The 20,572-nt window shown below is 36.3% G+C and overlaps 1 protein-coding gene across 4 annotated transcripts in view; it reads right to left on the bottom strand.

Moving 5' to 3' along the window:
• Positions 1 to 20,572, bottom strand: part of HDAC9 (histone deacetylase 9) — a 957,815-nt gene that overhangs the window by 511,689 nt on the left and 425,554 nt on the right. For 3 of the 4 annotated variants that reach the window (XM_042919682.1, XM_042919691.1, XM_042919700.1), the window contains exon 4: positions 17,946 to 18,008. In XM_042919682.1, the coding sequence (XP_042775616.1) occupies positions 17,946 to 18,008 (63 nt within the window). Of the gene's footprint in view, positions 1 to 17,945; positions 18,024 to 20,572 lie in introns of those variants that run through there. The other variant, XM_042919708.1, reaches the window with a different exon arrangement.

The following is a 20,572-nucleotide window of genomic DNA, read 5'->3' as shown; positions in this document are numbered from 1 at the left end:
ACCTTGTAATAAGCAATCTAACTGAATTCGTATTTTTAATTAAAATTTTTTTAAAATTTAAACTCCAGTTAGTTCACATACAATGTAATATTAGTTTCAGGTGTACAATTTAGTAATTCAACACTTCCAAGCAACACCCAGGGCTCATCACAACAAGTGCACTCCTTAACCTTTATCACCTATTTCTCCAAAGAAGACACATAGATGGCCAACAGACACACGAAAAGATGTGCAACATCATTCATCATCAGGAAAATACAAATCAAAACTGTAATGAAATATCACCTCACATCAGTCAGAATGGCTAAAATCAACAACACAAGAAACAACAGGTGTTGGTGAGGCTGTAGAGAAAGGGAAATCCTTCTGTACCATTGGTGGGAATGCCAACTGGTACAGCCACTCTGAAAAACAGTATGGAGGTTCCTCAAAAAGTTAAAAATAGAACTACCCTACAATACAGCAATTACAGTACTAGGTATTTACCTGAAGTATACAAAAATAATAATTCAAAGCGATACATGCACCCCAATATTTAGAGCAGTATTATCTACAATAGCCAAGCTATGGAAACAGCCCAAATGTCTACCAACTGATGAATGGATATATATAATATATATAATGTGTGTGTGTGTGTGCGTGTGTATGTACACACACACACACATACACACGCACACACACAAAAAGAATGAAATCTTGCCATTTGCAATGACATGGATGGAGCTAAGGAGTATTATGCTAAGTGAAATGAATCAGGGAAAAATAAATACCATATGATTTCACTCATATGAGGAAGTTGAGAAACAAAACAAATGAGTGAAGGAGAAAAAAGAGAGGAAGGCAAACCAAGAAACAGACTATAGAGAACAAACTGATGGTTACCAGAGTGGAAGTGAGGGGGTGCGTGGATTAAATAACTGAACTCTTTATTAGTTGGATTAATTCCTTTTCCTTTCAGGTTTTTACACATCTTATTGAATGCTCATGTCTTGATTAGGATCTCCAAAGATAAACTTCCTGACACTAAAGAAAATGTGTTTTACTTTTACCAGCAAAAATAAAATTTCAGATAAGGCTTTGTTTGATAATGCTTAGTATCATAAACTATTCGTAGTTTATGAGGAGTTTCTATCCTGGAAGGGCACTGGATTTTACTCAATGTTTTTCTCTAATGAGATGATCATATTATTTTTTCATTTAATCTGTTAACAGGGTGACATTCACCGATAGACTTTTTTCCTTTAACCATTCTTTCATTCATGGAATTATCTCTCTATAAAAGAAAACCCAAATAGCTAATACCATATGAAAACATTAAACTCCACTAGTAATCAGAAAAATTACCATAAAAAAGTAATACTGTGCCATTTTTCATCTTTCAGCTTGGCAAAAATATCTAAAGTCTAACAATATCCAATGATGGCAAGTATGTGTGAAAAATGGTTCACACATACATGATTGGGGAAGCATAAAGAAAATTTCTACTACATATTGGTTCAGTGCGTGAGGAAGGTGACTGGGCAGTAGATAATCAAATAGAAATATGTTCTCTCCCATGTCCACAAAGCTTTCTAGTCATCTAAAAACTAATGAAGTTTTCTAGAATGAATTTACAAAATGTTTTCTAGATTTATATTCATATTCAGGTTTAATACTATCTGCTGCAGGAAAAAAAAAAAAAAAAAAAAAAAAGACCACTGATCTTTCCAGGCCAATGATATGGCAGAATTTCCATTTACTTATTGGGATAATAGACACTGAGAGTTGATTCTTGATTAAAATCTGAAAGAAGTGATTTCATATTAGGAGCATTTTTTTTTTAAGTATATTTATTTTTTGAGACAGAGAGAGAGAGAGAAAGAGCGCACACACAAGTGGGTGAGGGGCAGAGAGAGAGGAAGAGAGAATCCCAAGCAGGATCTGCACTGCCAGCACAGAGACAGATGTGGGGCTTGAACCCATGAACTGTGAGATTACAACCCGAGCCAAAACCAAGAGTCCAAGGTTTAACCAACTAAGCCATGTAGGCGCCCCAAAGCATTGTTTTTATTATGTTTAATTATTTCTTGCCAGAAATTATTTATATTATTTTCCTTCTTACTGTATACAATTTAGGTTAGGTTAATATCCAAATTTCTTTTCTAACATTTTTATGTTTACCTTTCAGGAAAGAAAACAGATGATTCCAAGTAACTTAATTTGTATAGCTCCAAAAATTATAACCTTTGGACATTTACTCGAACAAATTCTTAATAATATTTAATATAAGAATGAGAAACTTCTAAATCCAAAGCTGACCAAACTTGATTTGTACCACCTCAATACAATTTTTATAGCAGTTAGAAACTTACCATGGACTCACAATGATGAGAAAACACAATTGGCAAAGTCATGGACTTAACACTGGCACATGCTCATTCCTGTGCTCTATTAAGTTGACTTCAACAGCTATGTTGCAAAATTTGGTTTCATTATCCAACTCTTTTCTTGGCCCACATTTATAGTAACTAACTCAATTAATTTTTTTAGCCTTAACGGCCTTAATGTATCCTTTCTTGTGCTGAGTTTTAAAGCTCAGCAAAGACTACCCTGAAAAAAATTATATCTTTTCCTACTTATATTACACTTACTCTCTTCACCATTCCTCTCCCACTTAGACATAAATATATTTATTTCATTCTTCTTCTTGAAAAACTGGGTACAGAGCTTGATTCACTCCTTCCATCTGTCTTTCCTTAATATCTCACTCTGTGAATTCCCTATTCTGACATTTTACTTTAGATAATTTTTTTAAATTACTGATACCCTTGGCATTCAACATTTGATTAAGTTGTTTATCAAAAAATCTTTTCTATTGCTCTCTTCTCAAAGAATATAGCCAATTAAGTAATACCTGAATAAATGTAGATGAGCTCCAAACAGCAATCTGAGGGGCAAAATTATTTCAGATTGGTGCTATTAACCAAAAATTCTATCCATTTTTGTCTTTATCTAAGAAAGCTGTCTCTACATAAAAGTTTCACACAGGAGAAAAATAGGATATAATGTGAAGTAATGTTTGAATAATATAAAAGTATACCTATAATCATTTTCACAACCAAATTTATTCTCCTGGGACCAAAGAGAATGCATTTATGTTCAGACAGTCTTAAATTGTCTATTTCACACTTAATATTTTGAATGCAGACACATATCTCATGGCATTATTGATTAAAAATCAAGTCAAAAAATAATACTACAAAATTCCATTCTCAAGAATAACTGAAAGATTTAGGGATCATATACATATTGTCAAAACACTGGATATTATTCTTGACTAATATTCTGAAATGAATGGTTTTAATTTTCAGTTAAGGTTTTAACAGATCAAGAAGTTTACATTTTTCAATTTACAAAAAACTGAGGATTTATTTTATACATAAAAGAGGAAATCATTTTTTTAAAAATCAAAAAATTTTTGAAAACAGACTGATACCACTGTACTCTTTAATCACTCATTCATTCATCTAAAAATAATCTCAGGGATCAATTATATGCTAGGCACTGTAGGGAATAAAAATAGAAGTAAAACATGATCCTTTTCCTCTTGGAGCTTATAATATAACTAATGGGGGGGGGGATGGGGACACACATACATAAATAACCACAGTGTAAGACATAAAGTGGAAATTTCTAAGTTAGTAATAAAGAACTATGGGAGAGGGGGGATTTGAGGAGAAGATAATATATATAACCGGGAAAGTGCTGCAGGGGATGGGGAGGGGGGGTTAGGGGACATTTGAACTATGCTTTGTAAGGGTTAGGATTCTTCTAGCAAAGAACAGAGCAGCAGAAGGGTATTTCAGAAAAAGGAAACAGCTGATTGTTAGTACACACACATACACACACACACACACACACACAGATAGCAATAACAGATAAACCAGAAATCTAGCCTAAAAATGCACCTGTCAAGTACTCAATAATTGAATTGAATTGATTAAATGAAACAATCCTTGAGGAAAAAATGTAGTTATTAAACATTTTCCTCAAGCTACACTGTGAATCCAAAAAAGCATGTTGTCCAGGAGTTCGGCTCAGTCCCAGTATTCTTGAAGCTAAAGAAAATGGTAGATGATCTCCTTCCCCTGGTTCCCTCACCTTCCCACCAATAAAGGCTTCCCCATCCCTTACAGAAGGCACAACTCAGTGGAGTTTAAAATAGCTCCAGAACACTTCCTGCTCTATTCTAACTGTGCTTTCATTCCATTTGACTTAGACCAATTGGAATGTTGAGGGAAAACCCCATGAGGCATCAGGCATGTGAGATCATGTGTCAGGCCCTCAAAAATGTTTGTCCATCCTACTATGTGTATCTATCATTGCTCCCTACCCATGAGAAAGCAGAACATGTGGGGAAAATAGTTTTTAGCACATTGTTGTTTCTCCCTTTTTAAAAATACATTTAAATACTTCCTTACTCAACTTTTATAAAAATTAATCACAAATGTATCCACTTCCTTAAAGGATGAAGACAATGTATTCTAAACATTTTGTTTAGAAGTTACAGTTCTATAGCCATACAAGGAAGTTGCTATTCATCCCATGATTTCCATGAATTAAATACCTGGCATGTTGTTAAGGGCTCAATAAACACCTGTGTAATGAATACTGTATTATATAACCTATTTATTTTTTAAAGTTTATTTATTTTTTAATTGTAGACAGAGAAAGTGTGAGCAAGGGAGACAGGCAAAGGGAGAGAGAGAATCATAAGCATGTTCTATGCTCAGTGCAGAGCCGATTCAGGGCTCAATCCCAGGGCCCTGGGATCATGACCTGAGCCAAATTCAAGAGCCAGATGCTCAAGTGACTGAGCCACCCAGGTGCCCCCAATAACCCCTTTTAAAAGTGTGCAATATTGGGGTACTTGGGTAGCTCAGTTGGTTGAGTGACTGACTCTTGATTTTGGCTCAGGTCATGATCCAAGGGTTGTGGGATCAAGCCCCACATTGGGCTCTGAGCTGAGCAAGAAAGCCTGCTTAAGATGTTCTCTCTCCCTCTGCCTCTCCTCTGCTTGTGCTCTCTCTAAAAAAAAAAAAAAAAAAGAAAAAAAGAAGAAAAAAAAAGATTCTCTTTCCCTACGCCCTCTCCCCACTGGCAGCTCTTCTCTCTAAAAAAAAATTTTTTAAGTGTGCAATATTGCAAATTTGAGAAAAAATTTTCAGACTTCTAACTTCAGTGGATGAGGATATACTGTCCCCATTCTTTTCGGCTCCCAGGTAAGAGGAATTCATCACTTCACTAAAGTACTAGCATGGTTCATACTGCTTGGGTAAGAAGTTTCTGCATATATGAGGTTAAAGCTGGAATGAGGGTCAAAGAAGAACCTTTGGGAAAGAACCAAGGTAAGTGGTTCAAAAAGGTCCTTATTTCCAGCCCAAAGCATTAATGCTAGGGAGATATCACCTCATTACAAAATTTCTCTTTGGAAATTAGAAAAAGTCTCTAAAACCAGGGAACAGACTTCCCCTGACTTTCTTACCTATCCACAAATAAAAATTTCCCCATTCTCCTGCTCTATTCTGTGATTTTATTCTGTTTGTTCTAGATCAAATGGAATGCTGAGGGAAAACCAACTTTTATTGGGGAAATATTCTTTGTATCTTAGCGTCCTCAAAAGGTTTTATGTGATTCGGCTAATACTGGCTTTGCCACCATTAGTCATTTTCTATCCCAATTTTCTTTTAGTTTTCCTTAATACTTATTACTATCTAAAGTAGCCCTATCTATCCATCATTCAATTGAACAATCAGTCAAATACATGTCTCCTCATCTTGTTTCATAGATGTATCCTCTGTGAGTAGAATAATACCTGGTATGTGGCTGGCTCTCAAATATTTTTGAGTAAAAAAAAATCAGATGTATGACTATTTCAATTCAGCTTCTAAAACTTCAAGCAATTACATCATCTCCCCAAATCTTCAACCTGCTAATTAAGAGTGGTCGAATGCAGTGGGTTACTACAATTGCTTCTACTTCCAATCCTCTGAATTTGTTTACATCTTGACTTCTTTGAGAATACACCTGAATTGCTACGTGTTCCTGTTTTTGTCTGTCATTCTGCAAGTTCCCAATGGGCTGTGGATTTCTTATATTGCACACAAACACAAAAATATTTATCTTTTTTTTTTTTAATTTTTTTTAACGTTTATTTATCTTTGAGACATAGAGAGACAGAGCATGAACAGGGGAGGGGCAGAGGGAGAGGGAGACACAGAATCCGAAACAGGCTCCAGGCTCTGAGCTGTCAGCCCAGAGCCCGACGCGGGGCTCGAACTCACGGACCGCGAAATCATGACCTGAGCCCAAGTCGGCCGCCCAACCGACCAAGCCACCCAGGCGCCCCAAAATATTTATCTTTTGAGAAGATAATATGTTTTCAGTAAATAAATAATTTTATGAATATTCCTATAGAACTGAATCATCCATTCTAAAGCATTTTAATTGATGTGTAGCAGGAAATGTATTACCACAGCACTTTAACATTTCAACATCTAACAATGAGTGAATAATCAGGAGTGAATAATCAGGAAATATAGAATGCAAATTTAAGAGAGTAAAATCGCAATTCTAATTTTAAACTAATATATCAATTACCAAGATCTGAATTAAACTTACAGTGTAAGTAAGCTAAGAGATCAGTTCTCTAATGTGAAATTGTACATTTTATTTTACATAAAATTTGTTGGGTTCAATAAGAGTTCATTATACCAGAACAACTAGCAAAGTCTTATACCTCCTTTTTATATACTGAAATTTTTATCTCATCTACTTAAATCAGCAACTTAATTAATGAATCATAATTTTTATAATATCTTTTATAGCTATATTTTACATATTATTGCAATAAAGCCAGAAACATAGATAATATTATTTACAGGTATTGTAATTTATTATTAAGTCATTTATAATATACATTCACCTATTTTTCCACACCTATGGCCAATCTATATATTCATTGTACTTATAACATTTGACTGTTTTTCACAAACCATCCCTTAGACCCAATTTTCATGAAATGTTAAAAAGTCCTATATATCTTTTGTAGGAATTTTATAAAATTTAGATTTCTTAGCTTTAAAAAAGTTCTACTTATCTTCTTAATAATAGAGTCATTCTTGCAAAGTAAAAAAAAAATAGAGTGTATGTACATGTGTGTGTATAAAATGACATTTTCCCTGGAAGGGTCAACAATGAGGAGCCCTGTTTATGAGCCATATTAACACCAAAGAGAGAGCTTAGCAATGTCTGTTTCTAAAAATAAATCCTGTGTGTCTCTTGTTGTCATCATCAACCAGAGTCTTCTGTGCTCTGTGACAGAAAGCATCAAGACTGCCTCTTTGCCTTTCCACAAGCATTATACATCAATATCCAAAGTTCTCCCTTTTCTGTCAAGGTGGCAGAGATAAAAAGAATTCTGTAATCACCCTAAGCAGACATTTAAACATTATTGCCCCTTAAGCAGACAGTTATCATGTTGTTTTGGCAGCAGGAAGGAATCTGTGGTTTCACTTGAATGTTATTCTTCTTTATTTAAACTACTAGAAATAACCCAAAAATGACAGAATGCTCTTTCTATAAATAATCATTCCAGTGTAGAGTTATATTAGGAGGTAACTCAGATGGCATGATAACGCCTAACAAGCTAATCTTAGACCTGCAATGCCATAAGATAGAAATACCGAGGCTAAGAATAACTGACCCAAAGGAGTCAGCCTGCTAAAGAGAGCCACAGACATGTGGGCATCTGCAGATTTTAATGCATTTAATGATCTTCTGAAAGCTTCTTTCGCCTGGAAGGCAATAAATTATGTCGGTCATTAATATGACAATCAATAATGCCTCCACCACGTATTCCATAAAGATGGCTCAAGATTCTCATAGCCAATAAGATTATAAAAATTAGTTGATAAAAACCAAGGAGCTGACTCCTGAATAATTGCATTAGTATCTAACTGGTGAATTCAATGTACAAATTTAACTCAAGATAAAGTAAAATGTAATGCCATGTTGGTACATACAAACATCACCACCCAGTTTTCACCTAAAAAGTCCACATTGGGCCCAAATTGGATGAATACAGATTCAAAATAGGCAGAGTAAAATTTTATTAGCTAGATTATTCTTTTGGCTTAAGAATTTGACATAGCATGTTGAGATAACGATTTGAGTGGAGATACAAACTTTATTGAACCTCCCCCCTGCCCAACTCATTTCTAGGTAAGGAATGAAGCAGATATAATTCAAACATTTTGGTCAAAAAATACTGAAGCCCATGGAGCTAACATTTGAAGGAAAAAAAAAAAAAGATCTCCAGCTAAATTACATTAGTTATAATGCGCTATTTTGCAGTGGTGCAAACCTTACAGGTATGACTTATAAGATGTACTGTGAGCACTGGCAAACAACATGCCAAATGCACTGGGGATACTGGTTCTGTCCACAGTGTGTACTCATTACTCTGCATATCATCAGTCTCATGGAACTCTAGAGGTTGGCTTGAGTTGTCTCAGCCCTGGACAGTGTTCACTTCCTCCAATATCATTATCAAGCCCTGGGAATGTGAAGTAAGGCTCCTCCAACCAAGCCTTTCACCATAGTAGCCTATTTGTGCCTTAAACCTCCCAGGACTAAGAAGTATGCCTAGACATTTATCTATATAGCTGATTCAATATTTTTAGCCCCAGATATGAAACACATTATCCTATGCAAAATAGTTTTCTCTTTGAGAAAAAGTGGCAAAGAGATGGTAAACAAGAACAGAGACATGGTAAACAAACCAAGTTCAAACCTGACCCTGCTGGTTCCTACCCATGATCACCATAAGTAAGTTCCTCTGAACCTGTTTCCATATCTGCAAAATACGCATCCTGCTCTAAGTAGTGCATACCTCTCCAAACTGCAAGGAAGATTAGAAGATGAAACAATGCCTGGTACAGAAAAAGCATCTGAAACAGTAGCTTATTACATTAATAAGAAGAATGAAATGTTAAAAAATGATGAAAAAATATGGCTCCAAACACTGACCTCCTAAGTTGAGAGTAAACAATTAGATCAGAGTGGAATGTGGCAGAAAAATCATGAAAATGATAACTGTGATATTTTTAAATCTAAAATGAGTGGTGTCTGATGTAAAACACACATTCAAAATACACAACTGAATTTCATTTGTAAGCAGATTTAAAAAGCACCCTCCAAGAGAGAGGCAAACCAAGAAACAGGCTTTACTATAAAGAACTGAAGGTTACTGGAGGGGAGGTGGGTGGGGGATGGGTTAAATAGGTGATGGGGATTAAGTGCACTTGTTGTGAGAGGGTCCTATGTAAGTATTGAATCACCAAATTGCACACTTGCAATGAATACTGCACTGTGTATTAATAAACTAGAATTTAAATAAAAAATTTTTAGAAAGCACCATCAAGAGTAAAATTTGAATCATGCTCTATTCACCAACAGCTTTTCTAATTCACCCTACATGAGGTTCCCTGAGAACTTTCTGGGTAAACACATTTTCACTAAAGTGAGAACTTCCAGGCCACAATGTGCAATTTAATGGAAATTTAGTGAAATTTTCTTGGGTTTTTTGTTTGTTTGTTTTTAATTTCAACTTTTAAAATTTAAAAATATTTTAACCTACTTTGGATATGTGTCATGTCTTTGACACCCACCAAAAGTCACCTCAAATAATTGAAAAAAGCATCCACAGGGCTAAAATTGTGTCAATACTGAACATAAATTATAAATAAAATGTTTCAATACAAGCAGTAGGCCATGAGGGGAAGAAGTAAAAAAAAATGAAGTTCTGGGGTTTTTCCAACCTTATCAACATGCAAAGAGCTTAATCATAAGTAAATGACTAGTTACAGTCTGTGGTTTGGTAAATTTCCTTCTTCCTTAAATGTAGTTTTCATTGGATTTAATTATTGGGTATTTAAAAAACACCATATATAAAAGGCCCATCCCTTATTTGACTAAGGAAAATTTAACATTAAAATAATGAACGGAACTGATACTCTTCTAAAACACAAGAATTACTCAGTTTTGTTTTCACGAACCAGAGCATCACAGAGTAACCCTAAACATAATGTTCTCTGATAATATGTAAAACGTGGGGCAGTTAGTATTGCAAAAACTCTTGTTTAAATTCAAGTTGTTTTCTGCAAGTGACTTAGTGGGGGAAGAATAGAACTAGTAGACCCAAGGTATTTTCTCATCCCTTCATCTCCAGATTGTCAGCTCCCAAAATTAGAAAAGGGAGAATTGCCCATAGTAAGGACACCATGCATCCAAGCCAACCACTGGCACTTTATCTTCCTTTCAAGAATGGGACAGACCATAGCACTGCCACTCTGATTTGAAGCACATGCCAAAATATCTTTGAATTTCATCTACTGAAAGCTTATTTTTAAAGTCATTTTCATGGGCTTTTATTCCAATTAAATTGTTTTCAAAGTATTCCAATTCAGAAAAAAATTGTTAAAATGCAGTTACTATTCCAGATTGTTAAAATTGTTCATTACTCTGAAAATGTAATAATTATAACAACATACTGGCAAAGAAATTGCATTTTGAATATTTTAAAAATAATCCTCCTTCAGTGTAAAGAAAAGTTTATACATTAAATAAATTTCTCTTAATATTTTCTGTATCCCTCAAAGCCAGCATTAAAGGAATACTTGACTCAAATTTATAATAAATGTTTGTAATGCACTAGTTTACAATGTTGATTTTCCTCTTCTCTAAAAAGCGATTTACAACCCTACAGAGATCCAGTGTTCTTCCATAACTATTCTTTTTAGGGTTCCTTCTAACAACAGTACTAAGAAAGGTTTCCTATTCAATACTAGTAAAAAAATGTATCAGTGTCAAAATGGATGTAAAAATCTTCATGAAAATGAAGTAACACCCATGATTCAATTGAAAAAAATTACATGGTCTGCTTCCTTCATTTAATTGTTTATATTTTGAGAAATACAACCTGAAGAAAAGTACCAAGAAGAAAATTCCAATCACCAACATACACACTGTAGCAAATACCGCTGGTGCCTAGCTAACATGCATTCCTTACCCTCCCTTCCTTCTTCCTAATACAAACTAAACGTTCAGCTGCAGCACCCACTCTCCTAGGCTCAGTATGACTCTAAGGAGCTACCATGGTGGTCCCATCCTGCTTTGTTCCTGGGTAGATGCTGCTTTTCTGGCCAATAAATTATGAAAGACAATTTGCTGGAGAAATGTTGGGTAAAACTTCCCTAAAGAAAACATCCAAGGAAGCAAAGTATCTCTTCTATGTCTCCAGACTTTGTTGTGCATAAATAGACACAATGCCTGGATCTGCCACATTCAACTCCTGCTTTGTTGAGGAAACAGACCTGTGAAGAAGATACAACTCTAAGGCCAACAGAGGGAAGCGGTATGAATGACCTGATTATTTTTGACATTATTGACCACCTAGTGCTGTCAACTACCCTGCTATTTTAACTAAGTGATAAATTTCCTTGTTGTCACTTTGAGTAGGATTTTCTGTTACTCGGAGCAGAACACAACCAATTTACCTAATACTTGGATTAAACACCGTTAATATTCTGACGCAGTAGATTTGTGTGTGGTCTGTAAGAAACACTTGTCAGAAGATATGCGCATATCATAAAAATTCATACAAAGTGAAAAAGTATGAAGATAAAAACAGAAGTCCCCCCATTCCCTGGCCCCAGCAACCAGCCCACCACCACACACACAAAACTGTCCATGATTTCTTTCAACCTATGTATGAATCCTTCTGGGAGATGGATGGATGGACCAAATACACTTTCATAAAAGTGAGATCATATCACTGATGTTATTTTTATTTAAAAAACATTAAATGATTTTATCAGGATTAAAAACTGCAACTGAAGGGACTATCAACATACTAAATGCTTCCTTCCTATATGAGGTTCTATTTCCAAGAAGATCTTTCTAAGGTTAAATTATTTTAAAAAATCAGTGTTTGGAGTCCTTTTCTTTCACCCCTGTGTTTCCATTTTAAGCAGCAGGGAGTCTGTCCCTGCCCAGAAAGAAGCTATCAGCAGTTTCACATTTTACTCTATCTCACCTCTCTCTAATGCCTCATATTGGTTATGTTTATGAATGTTGCCCTACTTTATAAAATTTGCTTTCTATCCTGTAACCACAATCTCATATTTGTTTAAATAGATTCATGGTTTGCCCCATTTATCTGCCTATGCTTTTCCTACTTCTGTATTTCATTTTTTATTCATCTCTTCATTGTGTGGGTTTCATTGAAGCAGCCTTGTTCATGTTTGGGAATTTCTGACTTGCCTACCCATTTTCTCTATATTTTAATAACTCTTGCCTGAATGGACCATTGGGTTACACTTCTTTTTGAACTTCAAAGATTTTTCTTCGTTATTTTTTGTCACTGAATGTTGGATATGCTTGATACTTCTTGAGTCCCATACATTCCCTTCCTCCCCACCTTCCCCCCACCATATACCTTTGCTTTACCTGCATGAACTCCTGAAGAATTTTTATTATTTGAAAATCAATAGCCCAGTTAGAATATGACTCTGTGATGAGCATTTGCAGCAAAATGTCCTTAAAAAATGAGAGTTCTTTCTGTCTACAGATTTATTTTTTTTCTTTTCCAGTGCAATAATCTTTCTTCTTTTTCACAAAATTATCTTCTGTTTCAATGTTTTAGAATATCAACTTCAGGGATATAAATAATCTTTTTGTTTTATTTCCTTTGTGTTTCTTATTAATTGACTTCTTTCCAATTGCTTGAATCCATTTTCCTTTTTCATTCCCTACGGTTGTCTTAAACCTTTCCCCTTTGTTGGTAAAGAGTTTCACTGGTGTCTGTTCTGCTTCCTGCTATTTCTAATGAATATTTTTGTTCTGTAATTATCATGCTTTTTCATTTTCATTTGTTTCCCAAGATCTAAAATATCCTTTTCTCTTGTGCTATTGTTTTATCATCTCATCTTTGAGTTCCTCTTTTATGGAATTTATGTTCTTATTAAGATGCCTCATTTGTGGGGAAAAATTATTAGATAATTCCATGGATTCAGTAAAAAGATGTTTTCTCCTGGTGGAATATCTAAGGTTAGATGGGGAAGGGTATTTGATGAAAAAGAATTATGGATCATTTTCCTAACTTAGAGTGTTGCCCTGAAGCCTTCATTTCTCCAGAGACAGTGTTCGTTCACCTTCCTCCATTTCACTAGTTTTTTTTCCAGAGTCATTTCTACTATTTCTCATGCACAAGAAATAACAACAACAACAACAGCTAAGGATATCCACTCAGTTTGCTTCTCTTCAAATCTGGCAATGTTAGTGAGAATTTTGAGAAAGTTGTCATTTTGTCAGTAAAATTCTAAGGGGGCCTAGGATGCAGGGCCTGTTAGGTTTCTCTGTCTTGATCAAAATCCCCATTTCCCTTTTTTCCTTGTCTATTAGCTTCCAAGATAGCTTAGGTCATATCACTTTCTGTACTCACTTAATGCTGAACACTGTGTCTGTGTGTGCATGCATGTGTGCATGCGTACGTGTGTGTGTGTGTGTGTGTGTGTGTGTGTGTGTGTGTAGGGCGAGTGTTGGCCAGGTTATACAATTTTAGAGTCACTTCATTATCTATCAGTGGCAAAAAATTATGTCATACATCATTTTCAAATTTCTCATCTTTAAAATCAAAATCCTCAGTTTTAAATCTCAATTTGGGGGGCACCTGGGTGGCTCAGTTGGTTGAGCATGTGACTCTTGATTTTGGCTCAGGGTCATGGGATCCAACACTGTGTCGGGTTCCATGCTGAGCATGGAGCCTGCTTAAGATTCTCAATCTCTCTTTCTCTCTCTCTCTCTCCCCCTCTCCTTCCCCCCTCTGCCCCTCCCCCACTCATATACATGCAACTCTCTAAATAAAAATAATAAATAAGTAAATAAACAAATATTCAGAATTGGGATTTATTTCAGTGTTCTGAGGGGTTTTATTGAATATTCTTACTTAACAGACATAACAATTATTCCACTGGTGTAATCCACAGAGATATAAAATATTCATTCTTGTCCCTATTCTCAATGGGCCTATTTATAACTAGCTTTCTGATCACTACCTATCAAATATTCAAATTGATAACAGCCTTGTAAGTGAAGATAACTTGAGTTAGAGAATGGCAAAACAGTAATTATGGGAAATACCAGAAGTGATTCTTGACATGACAGGAGCATTTCACAGACTTACATTTTCATAATTAGATTCTGCTTTCCAAGTAGACATAAATGGCTACTGAATCTAAAATGTTCCTTTCCCCTCGACAATGCACACCAAAGGGAAAAAAAAAAAAAAGATTCTGAAAGGGTGAAGATATGTTTTCCATAAAAGAAATTCAGGATTTAGATTTAAATGCTTTTCTTTTATACCCTAAAATAAGAATACATAGTAAAAATATGAGTTTTCCTTATTTTAAATGTATTTTACATTAATGCTGTATAAACTCTAGGAAATTCTTTTATAGTAATTGTTCCAATATTGTCTGGACAGCTCTGCTGTCCAACATGTTAAGCAAGATGCCTGGCAACAGGAGAACACCCCAAATTCTGCCAGCTACTGCTGAGTGACCTGAGTCAATATTTGTACATGCTTCACTTTCTGCCACAGTTATCACTTATATTGGCCCACACAAGCCACAAAAGTAGAGACTGACCTAGCACAATGTGTCACTCATAATGAATTCCAAGATTCAATATTACAGAGCGTTTTAACTGAAAACACATTAGCAGATTATACTGTAGAACCTAGTTCTCCCTAAAATGTCTTGCCTAGCTAGATCAATATTAGAAAAAAATGGAACCATATAAAACACTTGCAATTCAACAGTATGTAAAGAACTCTGAAGAAAACTCACCTTTATCAATGCATAGTATGGAGCTTAACTTTTAAAACAGCAAATGGGAACTTCAAAGCAATAGGTAACAATAAAACAAAGCTTTTTAAAACAATCTCAAGAAATACTTTGTTGTGGTTTCACTGTTCAATTATACATTCTGCAAATTCTTTGCCTTTGATTACTATGTAATGAGACACTTTACAGAACACATGTACATGTACACATGCGTGCGCACACACACACACACACACACACACACACACACAAACTACTCTGATTTACAGTCACAATTTACACAAGGAGATGACTAGTTCTTACCAGAACAGGAAAACCAAAAAAAGTAACTGACGTGTAAGATAACTAAAGAAAACTTACTCTCAAAACAAAATATCATTGTTCTATGTGACATACAATTGAACTCAGCTGGCTTGTTCAGCAAGCTAGAGCATGGTATGGAAGAGCCAGAAGCCCAGGTTCTTTCACTAAAAATAGTTATAATAATAGGGAGTCTGCATTTCAATAACATGTTGTTACATTTGAACCTCATAAAGAATGCCCAGAGGTAAGCATGAGGACATCATTATTGTTCAGGTTACAGATGAGTAACCAGTTATCCAAATGGCTAAGAGCCGGAACACAGAGCTCTTGACTCCTCGAACAGTGTTGTCTCCACCACTTTGCACTACTACCAAATAATCTCTTTCAGATCCAACGACTCCATCCATTCCTATGCCTATCAATCATAGACCCATGCCACTGGTCCGAAAGGGAGTGAAATGAAATTTGCAGATAAATTAAGATAAACACACCTCTAACTTGTCAATTAACTTAAAGGAAAACCCTACTGAAATGGGTCACCAGGATCACCATTGTCTCCTCCTACCCCTTCATCAGTGTTACTTAAAGTTTGCTGTAACCTTAGGATTGCTGGGAAGATAGTAAAAATTCCAATATCCAGGCTAGTTCCCATACCAGTTAAATCAGAAACTCTGGGGGTGTAACCAAGGCATCCGTGTTTTGTAAAATATTCTTGATGACTCCAAGTTTGAGAGCCAGGGCCTCAGAGGAAGTGCACAATAAAGACTGGGGGAACTAAAGTTAAGGCCATATTATATTAAACAACATCAAAAGTTATACAACATGGTAGAATGGATGCAAATGATTTTATGTTTCAAATTTGAAAAGTTAACAGAACTTGGAGTTTCCTTATTTATATCAGACAGGTTTGAGAGTTGATGTCAATCTACATCACCTTTCACTTAAGAGCTGGTTCTTACAGGATGTTTCCTGTAGAACTGACAACTGCACGGACAGTCTCAAGCACTTCCCTGCTGGAAAATATTATTGCTTTCATGTCAGGAAAATGACAGTCTCAACTGAAAATCGGAGTAAAGTTACATATGATTATCAAAGACACCGAAAACAGTGAGGCTTGCAAACACCTGTAGCCTGTGGCAAGAGATTCAATGTCAGCGGCCAGTAGCTGCTTCAAAGGCACAGCTTTGTTTCTACCATGTGAAAGAAACATGAAACTCCTAACAGAAGTGAGGACTAAACAGATAAAGTGTAGTACTGAAAAGATACCCAAAATAGTGATTGCTTAAAAGTTGATCCATATTTAAAAAATAAAACACTAAATTAAGTGACCAGTTCCATTGGAGACACACCAGCTGACCCCTCCCCAAGCTCTTGTCAACTTTAAAGCCACAAAGATAATAAACCATATTAAAATCCTAGTACGTTTGCTTCAGATAAGCAGACACTACTAGTTAAAATAGTTCTTGCCACTTAAGTGTCAACACCTCAAATTACACAAGATCGATCTCTTATTCTGAGCCCACCAAAAAACTGGATCAAGAGAAGTATCTTAAAATCATCGCAACTAACGGAGGTTTAAAGATAACTTGATTCAAACATAGGTGCGTAAATGGGAAGGTGTTCAGCACTGAAACAGACATCATGCCAACCTGTGGAATATTTCTTTCACATCTAGTTCTAGCAAGTAAACGCTGTTCTACGTTGCATTCTTTTCATGGAAATCTATGTGGTGATCTATAATTATGATCAAGCCCACATAGGAACTTAGAAGATGTGAGGGAGAACTTCAAGCCAATTTAGACTGAAACATTCGGAGGACGGAAACAACCCCCCCCCCCCCCCCCAAGCTTTAGGAACTGGCTGTAGGATTACATATGAAGAGCAGCAATTATAAGTAAGTGTTATCATGTGGAGAGTCTGCTCTTTTAACAAACAGAAATTGATAAAGCTGACAAGTTTCCTCTCCTCAGCACACCTTCTTGACGGCAAAAGCACATACAGAGAGAAACCAGAAATTAGACTCTGTTACTGTTATTCTTTAAAGGGTTGCACCTGCATGTAACACCTTTATGTGTGCGCTATGCCATCCATCTGCCTGACAATACTAGACTCTCCAAATGTTTTTAAAGAAAATTAAAATAAGCATCTGCTGATAATAATTTTATTCCATCCTGAATACTTTCGTTTTGGGCTGCTGAGAAAAAGCCACATTAAAACTACCTTTGTAACTCCTAGCAAACACATTTCAGAAGGTAGGTCTATAAATAGATGTGCGTCTGTATGCACACTGTAAATATAAAATCATCCGGCTAGCGGAGGCTGCAATTTAAACTGAAGCCCCAGGATGAACTTACCTGATTTTTAAAGTCCCATTAGAATAGCTTGCAATCAGTACAGATCTCCGTTTTCTACTTGCAGAGTAAGGCAAAGCACCCCCAACTACATTTTACTTATCTCAGTCCCATCCTTCATCAGAAGCTTTGAGATTTCATTCAGAAGCTGTTGTCCCTAAATGCTGAATATGCACAGAAACGGTAATGGAAGGGATCTAAGTTAAACCCTACAGACGCACCAAGAAAATAGCAACATCAACACCAAAAAGCAGCAAATCCTTGAGAGGTGCTTTTTCTTAGCTGCATTTCCCAAGTCTGCCTCCTTTCACACATAAAATGTCTCAGTTATGGAAGAGGATCTTACCTGAGCTGATCATACTGTGCATTCTCTGCTGAGCCAAGAGCTGCTCTCGTCCAGCCACCCCATCTGAGGAAAAACACGAGTCACTCTCGTAAATTGTCTGCAGCATATTCCAATCACTCTTACTTCAGCTACATGAAAGATTCATCGCTGCTCAGTGCACGGGCCCCAGGAGCTACCCTCCCTGGTCCTCCCTCCTCCCCGAGGAGAGGCAGCAGCCGACCAACTTCCACAATGATTCCCTTTCTGTTAAGGTGGACATACACTTTTCAAAATATCTGGACACTTTTCCTGTGTTACCAACCTGTGTACAAAGCAGAAAGGACCAAGTCGATGCTATGGCCGTCTGGAGTTTAGGTTATCCCGGAAACTAAAAGCAGGTGGGGAATAGGAATGTGCTTCGGGGTTATTGCTTTGTCAGAATAAGTAGAAAAATATTAACTGTACCCACGAGAAAAAGAAACTGATTAAACCTGGCTTATAGTTCTTCAGGCTGCTAGAGTTGCGTTGCAAGAACCCTCAGTCCTGCAAGTGGCTTCAGCCGGTGCCCTTCTATCTGTTTGTGTGCGTCTCTTCCCCCTCTCTGGTCTCTCTCAGCTCAAGTTGGCTAAAGCTAGTGATAATCCATTTGCATATGAATCAACAACGGCAGGGCCCACAGGCACAGAAATAGAACAATGGTCGGCCTGAGCCAAAAATAGGTCAAGCATGGCCGAGTGATTGGAGCCAGCATTAATGCATTTAAAAATACCCCAGCAAACCCAGCTGTCCAGCCTCTATCTTTCAAACCATAATTCTCGATTGCAGGGCCTTAAAAGCAATTAACTCTTTCCTCCCTCCCAGCTTGCTTTACACACTGTATTTCCATACTGGCGATTTGTTTCCAAAGAAAGAAAGGCAAAAAAAAAAAAAAAAAAAAAAAAAAAATTAAGAATCATAATTCTAAGAGGGCAAATGCACATACATTTAATTTCATTTTATTTTTATAGTATGTGTTTTTGGAAGAGAGAGGAGAGAAGTGCAGAGCTCTGTATTGGTTCTAAAATAATACTGGAAGCTTTTGCTCATAATGTGGTTTCTGCCTCACCCACGCACAGCAATCCTGGTGTTCTATTTTTGTTGCCTGTTTCTCTGGCTACACTGCAGTTGGCTGTAGCACTAGAAGCTTTTCTGCCTTCTAGTTTCAAGACTGACAGGAGATTTAGTAGAGGTAGTTTCAGAAAACAAGCACACCCCAGAATAAAATGTTTATGAAGAACTAGGTTGATTTTTTACTTGCCATTTATGCAAGGCAATTGTCCATTTCATAAATCCTAATGTGAGCTTGGTACCACCTATCAATTTTACTGCATCCACTTTCTATTATATCTAAATTAAAAAGAAAACATAGCTTAGGTCTGAAAATGTTGCCTCTATTTCAGCCCCTCAGGCTAAATTCAATGTGGAAAAGAAAAAGGAAAAGAAAAGTGTTGATGCTATCTAATGGATGGATGCAGAACGACCAAATATATATGCACCTGTAGTTCAACCAATAAATATGGTCAGTCTTCAACTAGGAATATTCTGCATTCATTGCTACCTGAAACACAGACCTCACTTTTTGGAAGAAATGGCATTTAGAGTAGTTGATAGGCTCCCAGACCAACACACATTTTGAAATTCACCTGTAGAGTAAATGAATTATAACATATACTACTAAACATTCTATAGTCTCTGAGGTACACTTACAACATCATTTCTGTATGAGAAATAAATTCTGCATCACAAACTGGGTTGTACCATCTAGCCATTCATAAGGGCACACCCAAAAGTGATAATCCACTAGTCCTGGGAACTCTTCTTCCTTTTCTAAACTAGGTCAGTAAGGAAAATGTAATTCTTAAAGCATTAGTAGCAACAGAGAAGGAAAGGGAAAAAGCAGAGTGTTTTAAGGTTCCTAGAACAACTGGTGGAGGAAGGATCTTGGTCAACCACAGAGTGTGGGGCAAGGAAAAGAGAACAAGGAGACATAGGGTTTTGGTGGAAGGGAGGAAGCATGTTAAGTCATTAGGCAGATAACACACTGCTGAAAACAGTGGTACAGAATTTTCCTTCTTTCATAGATTAACTCCTACTTCTTGCAAAATTATGTTTGGACACATAAGTTACAAGATTTTTAAAAAATTTATTCCAAAGCACATCGGACTTAAACTAAAACGAGAAAATCTTATTTTCCTGTCACTGGAAAAAAAAAAATATCTAATTCCATTTGATATTACAACTAAACTTTCACTCAGTCAAGAAATCAATATATAAAATTCAAGAGATGGAAATATTGTGGAGCTGACAAATTACCTCAGGGATGATGTAACCAAGCGTAGCATTTTAGACCTGGGAGGAAGTTTAGAATTTGCCTACAGTGGTGTTCAAACTCTCTGTGCCTCAGGATGCCATGGGACCCTGGAATTGACTTACAGTGCTTTCTCCAGAAAAGATTCTTCCCCCGAACCAGGGCAACCTCACTTTTATTTGTTTATACTGGAATATGTAAGAGTTCTTTTGAACAACAGCTTTGTACATTAAGAAGAAAACAGCTGAGGGGCGTCTGCGTAGCTCAGTCTGTTCCTTAAGCTTCTGACTCAATTTCAGCT

The sequence above is a fragment of the Panthera leo genome, chromosome A2, assembly GCF_018350215.1.
Source record: "Panthera leo isolate Ple1 chromosome A2, P.leo_Ple1_pat1.1, whole genome shotgun sequence".
Lineage (NCBI taxonomy): Eukaryota > Metazoa > Chordata > Mammalia > Carnivora > Felidae > Panthera > Panthera leo.
This window is presented reverse-complemented; position numbering and strand designations above follow the sequence as displayed.